At 51.1% G+C, this 6,749-nt stretch overlaps 1 protein-coding gene across 1 annotated transcript in view; it reads right to left on the reverse strand.

Annotated features, from left to right (window-relative positions):
- TBX18 (T-box transcription factor 18) overlaps positions 1-3,510 on the reverse strand; it is a 30,537-nt gene extending 27,027 nt beyond the window's left edge. The window contains exons 1-2 of the mRNA XM_001926951.5: positions 2,781-3,510; positions 1,387-1,591 (exon numbers count right to left, since the gene is read on the reverse strand). Of these exons, the coding sequence (XP_001926986.1) occupies positions 1,387-1,591; positions 2,781-3,087 (512 nt within the window). The 5' untranslated portion in view covers positions 3,088-3,510. The remainder of the gene's footprint in view (positions 1-1,386; positions 1,592-2,780) is intronic.
- Positions 3,511-6,749: the final 3,239 nt, after the last annotated feature.

A 6,749-nucleotide genomic window follows, 5' to 3' on the forward strand; every position in this document is an offset into this window, starting at 1 on the left:
CACAGAATACAACAGCAAATTATTGTATATAAAAAATAAATAGAGCAGTTGTTTCTTCTATTTTTTAACTTTCATTTATCAATTTATGTCTAGGACCCTTCCAGTTAATCTAATTTTTGTTAATTTAACCTTAAAACCCAAATTTTAGTGCTATTATTTACCAAAAAAATGTTTCCTATAACAACAATGCCATTAAAGACCACTTTCAGAGAAAAGAAAGTCCATTATTCCTAACTAGGTATGAGAACAGTTTAATATGCTGGCTGTTTTAGTGTTATTTCAGTGCACCTGTAAGATAAAGAGTAAAGGTCTTTAACTACATCCTTTATAAGACAACTGTTGCTTTGTGTTGTTGAAGACTGAATTTAGATCATTAATAAAAGCTCTGTGAAAATGTAGAAGGTAGCATATGGATTCAATAAAATATGTTTTTGTAATTTCTAATAAGTTTGGATACTTTTATGCTAACCAGCTTTCTGCCATGTGTACTCCCTAAAAGAGTTGTGTATGCTTATTCTTAAAGAAATGTTTCTTTAAGAAAAGATACTATTCATAGATTTCTCTGCACCAAATGAACTGAAAATTTTAGAACGCAAATATTTCTGTGCCTCCGTCGAATTAACATGATCTGTGCAACAAATCAATTTATTTTACTACCTGATGGATGTGCAAATTTCACACTTTCAAAAAACAGATATAACTCCTGACACCTTTTTTAAAAATATTCCTCGGCAAAATTAGGCTGATTTGATGGCTTTCATTCAGGAAAAAAAATTAACCATTTAACTGAGGATCTACAAACAATGTTTTTTAAATCAGGGCAATTATTTTTGCAGGCTGTATTGCCAGTGATTTCAGGAATTTTCATCTTAGTCTGATATCAAAATAGCATAATACATCACGTTCTCAAATGCGATCAAATCTTCTGATAAAGAATCAAATGGAAGCTTCAAATCTAAAAAAAGCAAATGATAGCTGGCTAAGGAGTAAACTGCATTTTAAAAAAGGGGGTACCCGTTATCTGTTCTATAGTTCCAGAAACATAACTAAAGCCTAAATACATGCCCGAGCATTTGCTAAGTATGATCACGAATCTATTAACTATCATGCACGCTAAAGAGCCGCAGTAACCGCCACAGCCTCCGCGGCGACAGCGGTCTCCGCGCTAGCATCCAAGAAGAGCATGGCGGGCTGTGCCCCTCACCAACTGCATTCAGGGTTAGGTAGGCAAAGCTGGTCTCAAAAGTGAACCGCTACCCAGGGCCTTGTCTAGTCCGTAGAAACTGCTAACCAGAAGCCACACAGCGCTGCAGCCCCTTCTTCCTAACCCACCAAAGAGTAGGGTGAAGCCAGGGCCAGGGCCATTCCCGCCAGTTTGTCCTTTACCTGCCCGCCTTGGTGATGATCATCTCCGTGCCAATCTCATGAAAGCGCTTCCAGAGTTCAGCTCCCTGCAGATCCACCCGCGGGGTCTGCGGCGAGGGCAGCGGGGTCCCCGGCCGGGCCAGGGCCGGCGCCGGGGACGCCTTCGGGGAGCCTCCTGGGGACGCCAGCGGGGAAGCGCCGTGCAGGAACCCGTCCTCACAGCTTCCTGGGCAGCAAAAGTTAGAGAGGGGTAACGGGTGAGGGCTCGAGGTGGGAAGCCTGGTGAGACAGTTACACCCGAGGGCGGCTGGGGAGAGGAAAAAGGCCGGAGGAAAAGGAAAGCTTTCTTGCCGTCGGGTCCTTATAACAAACAGGCCCGGGGTAAACAGCCATTCCGCCAGCCAAAGTGACCAACTACGCCCGACGCTCAAGTAGGGCCCTCTTGGGTCGCAGAGGCACGCGGACCGTGCCCACCCCACCCTCCTCGCTTCAGACGGGTCACGGCCGGCCCCCAAATAAGTTTTGTGCCACGGCTAGAGTCTGGGATGCTTTCCCAACTGAGCCAGAGATGAGTTCCCAAGTCCGGATCCCCAGTGCAGGCCTGGAGAGCGCGAAGCAAAAGCTCCTTGCTCCCGGGCCCCAGGCCCCTGGTCCCAAGCGCCCGGGCCTCCCTTAGCAATAGGCATCCAAAGCGCCTTGTTTTGGGCCCGGCGGGAGGCATCCTCTAGAAAGCTCTTCAGACACTGCTCCTGGCAGACTTTCCAGCCTTCCTGAGCTTCTCAGCCTTGGGAAAAGAAGAGCGCGAAAAACAAGCCCACGATCTCTGTCCGCCTGGGCAGCGGGAATCCAGAGCGGAAGGGAAGGGAAGCGATCAGCTACCCCTCGGGAAACCACGTTTGCAAATAACGCTGTCTTCTTCCCGGTTTGCCTAAACGGTTTAGGAATTCGTTTCGGTTTGCGGTAGGAGGAGGTGTTATGCCTTAGCTCCCCCCACTCCCAGGCTTTTAATGGTTAGGAAAGAAAAAAAGAGCACCCGCGGGTTTGAAACCCCAGGGGAGGCAGATGCGGAAAGCCCAGATCTGTACCGCGGAGGGCCGCAAACTGCAGCCGCTGAGGGCGCGAGTCTCCAAGTGGGCAGCAGCCTGAGAAGCGAGGCTGAAAACAGCATTTTAACCGTTTGGAGGGTGACTCGAGTTGCCAGGCGAGAGCGGCCCAGGCAGCAGCGAGCTTTGCGCCCTGACACCCACCGGTAGTGCGTTAGTGGCTGAGTTGCCTCGGGTACGTAGGGACACCGAGCGCGCGCGCGCGCGCACGCCCACAACTCTCAGAAGTTCAGGTTCTCAGCCGCCGGGCTGGCTGGAGGGACTGGGAGGGTACGCGTGGGGAAGAAGTTAGGTGGGAAGGGGCCGACTCACCCGCGGTTCCGCGGGAGCCGCAGCTCCGCTCCAGTTCTGCGCAGCTCCGGGTGGGCCCGGACACCGCCCCCGCCGGCGGCTGGAGCGCAGTACCTTCATCCCCCTCAGAAGAGCCTTTTTCGCTCGCGCCGCCGCCACGGCTGCAGCCTCCGTCATCTAAGGCCCCAGCCACCTCTTCCGTGCCCAGCTTTCGTCGCTTCTTCTGAAGCTGTTGCTGCTTCTCCGCGCCGATCAATGCCTCCACGGAGAAGGCGTGCGCCTTAAGGCTTAGCATGCTGCATGGCGAACCCCTCCGCTTCTCGGCCATTCCCGCCGCCCGGCGCCCGCCGCTCGCTCATATACACACACACAGGCACACGCACACACTCGCTTTCCTTCCCCGACCAAAATCTGAACGACTCTCAGGGCCTCCCGCAGACCGAGATCTGCCCCCTGCCCCGCCGCGGGCAAAAACAAATTTGGCGTTTCCTCTTTCGCGCTGGTGCTGGGATCCGAGGAACCAGCAACGCGCCCTCCAAGTTTCCTTCCCTTGGTCTCTCGCGCGCGCTCCCTCACTGATGGACTCCTTCGCTCCCACCCCCTCCACCTCCTCCGGCTGCTCCAAGATCTGCCTCGACTGATGCGCCAGAGAGGACTAACATGGGTAAAAAACACTCTGCGGACACAAATTAGGGATTGTAATTGAAATTTGTTGCCTTGATCTGTCAGCACTTCCAGGCAGGAGAGCGGTGGGAAGAACTTGCTCATTAGTGTCAATAAAGGGGCGGAGGCGGAGTTCGGGCTTCTGTCAGTCACCGAGACGGCTCGCCAATCAGGAGGCGCCGACTCCGCTCAGCCCGCGCCCACTTCCTTACAAGGTCGCAAAAAACCTAAAGTGAAAAGCGCCGCCGTCTGGCTTGAAAGTACCAGCCCCGGCGCTGAACCCAGTCTCCCTGCCTCCCACAGCCCAGTCCTGCTCGGGAATCTCCAGCTTTCCTCACCGAGACCTGACGCTCCTGAAGGCCGAAGAAGAAGGCCGAAGCTTTCTTCAGCATTAAACCGAAATGATCCCCACGTTAGAATATCAAGAATCTTTCAAGACACCTGAAATTCCTTCCCACTCCACTATCACTTAATACCGCTACAACTCAGAATTTTCTGAGGAGTGGGGAGAACTCACAGCCAACAGGCCGTCTTTTCTCATGTACACGTTCCTGCATTTAGTAGGGTCCACTCTGCTCCGGGGCGTGGCATTAAACTTATTTATTTAAGTTTTACCCCGTAGATTTTTCTTGGGAAGGAAGAGAGAATTCAAGATATATTTAAATCCTTTACATTTAGGAGAACAAAATTTTACATTATTGCTTAGTCCTTTATATGAGATAGCCAGAAAAAGCACGCTCTTTCCGGAGCCTTCCATTTCTTTTAGCCCATCATAATAGTTAATTTAAAACTGGGATTTTCATTTTTATGTCTGTAATGATAAGGACTTAGTTTTAAGACCCCTAAAAACTTCACAAAGTGAAATAAGTTTTAAGATGCAATAAAATTTCCATTGCGCTTAAAAAAAAAAAGTCTCAGCAATTTAAAGTAACTTCGTACTTGTACTTTTCTTGACAATTTGCTACTTCTTTTCCCAGGCTTAAATGTAAAGAGCCAAAGTGTTTCTTTAAAACAACTATTTAAAAACGCTTTTTAATTGAATAATACTAAACATGCATTTACTTGTTCAGTTTGTTCTATAGTGTCAACTCGACTTTATGTCGGGATTAACAACAACAAAAAAAATAGGTGTGGTATGGATAGAGCAAATCTCTTGTAGAATAAAATAACACGACAAAGAATTGTTTCGTTTCTCTCCCTCGCTCAGTTCAACCTCCACGCTGTAGGATGCCCGTTATCTCCGACTTCGCTCTTAGCTTTCAGTACAATAATTCAGGCAGTAGCTTCGCCCTGCGATCCTTTTAACCGTAGCTCCCAAGGAACTCCCGGTTTCTCCACCGCACCCAGAAAATCAGGAACCTGAGAGGGCGGTGCTCAGAGGTATCCACGTACTGGCCATCCAGCGGACCCGGCAACCTCAGGGTCAAAAACAACTCCCTAGCAACCTGCCCTGGAGGCCCACTTTTAAAAGCTGGAGAAACAGACTCGACTGGGAGGAGTTGTTTAGCCTTTGTAAAAGAAGGCTGTGCGAAAGATCTGGAGCTGTCCGGACCCCGGAGGGCCTCCAAACTCGCCGGCGCCCTAGACGGGTAGTATAGCCTTACATGTAAGTTTAAACCCGGTTACTGAAGCCCACCCGAAGACGAGGGCGAACCTGGGAGAGCGAAGGGGCCGCCTAGAGGGCTCGGGCAGGGGGATGCGGTGGAGGTAGGGCCGCAGACGTGTCAGGAGTCTGCGCACCGAGCTCTGCGCGGCTAGGGAGTCTGAAGCCAGCATCCTCAGCCTGCTGGGACCGAGCGGCCCGCTACAGGCCCAGGCTCTAAGTGACCCCAAGGACGAGCGACCTGATGCTTCTCCAGGCCACGATCGCAGTCTCGGAGACTTGGAGGCCCGGCGGCCCAGGGGTGGAGTCGCCCCCAGCGCTTGGGCCTACTTGGGCCCCGCCTCAGGGGAAGGAGGAGCGGCTCCTCCGAAGAAACCCCAGGCCGCCTGGGAGGATCTCGGCTTTCCGGACGCGTAGCCTGCTTTGTAGATGTGTTCTTATCCATTTACATGCCCCGCAGCTCAAGCTGATTTAGAAGGGACTACACAGGCCTGCTGGGAGCTCTGAGGGTCTCGAAGCTCCAAGGCCTCCCGTATCCCTCCATCACGACTCTCTCTTTTACCCAGGGCAGCAAAGGGCGCTGCCCCCCGCCACCGGACGCCCGGACATCCGGGGACTTGTGTCTACAACCTGGAAAGTGCGGCCTTACAGACACCCACAATGTCAGATAGAACGTGCCCCTTAGCAATAATCCAGGTGTGTCCTGGCCCCCCCCCCCCCGGACAGGACCAAGGCGCTGGTCTCTTTAGTCCAAGTCCAGGCTGGGCTTTGGGGACCTTAAAAGCCCTCATAGCGTTGAATCCTGCTTAGGCTCCTGGACCAAGCAGTGACCAGCAGCCCCTATCCCACGAAGCAGAAAGTCACAGACCTCAGCGCAGCCCCGACCTTCACTCTGGAGAGGGGGCGCCTAGTGTGGCCTGGGCGCAGGAAGAAAAGGAGGTGGAATTGGCGGGCTGGCAGTCTCGGCCTTCCGAGTGCTGACGAAGCCATCACCCTAACCAGGCATTTTCTCAAAGGGGTGGCATGTGGGTGCCACCGCCAAACCAGAGCCCTGCACTTCGAGAGTGAAGAGAGCAAAGGAAGAAGTGACAGGGCACGAATTGATGGGAGAGAAACTTGATGGGGTGCATGTGCATTTGCATGTGCACGTGGATGGATGTGAGTGCACCTGCGCACGTGTAAACATGGGTGGGAACAGTGTGCACCGGGCGAGAGTGTGCCTCTTGTCACTTTAAGAGGGAAAATGTCTATTCTCAGTATGAAGTATGTTAAAGAAATGATTAAAACTGAATTAAACTGTCAGGCCTCTGGCAAGAATAGCCAGGCTCATTTCAAATAAAAGTCATCCAGGGTAGAACATTATCAGAGTGGGTCTGTTTCAGGAACTTGGACGGGGTGGAGGTGGGGGAAAGAACACAAGGGCTTTGCAAATGGTACTTAGTGGAATCTGTGTCCAGCCAGTTAGCAAAACTAAGGCAGTTAGCAGGTGGGTGTTGAAAAGCATGGTGGGTTTCTTTTCCTTATTTTTTCTTGGTGCAGTTTTAAATTGGGCAGTTCCAAAAGATTCTTTTTTTTAAAGCTCATTCTCTCTGTTGGTTCCTGCTCTGCTTTCCCAGTCTAGAGCCAGTTTACACTATATACAGTGCAAAATACAGGCACATATATTTGGACAGAGCTTGCTATTTCTGCTTACCTGACATGGCTACTTGTATTATATTTGCTTA

The sequence above is a fragment of the Sus scrofa genome, chromosome 1 (genome assembly GCF_054392235.1).
Source record: "Sus scrofa isolate SSC_HxYL_T2T_F1_AM1 chromosome 1, Sscrofa_HxYL_maternal_Yorkshire_Landrace_v2.0, whole genome shotgun sequence".
NCBI classification, from domain to species: Eukaryota; Metazoa; Chordata; class Mammalia; order Artiodactyla; family Suidae; genus Sus; species Sus scrofa.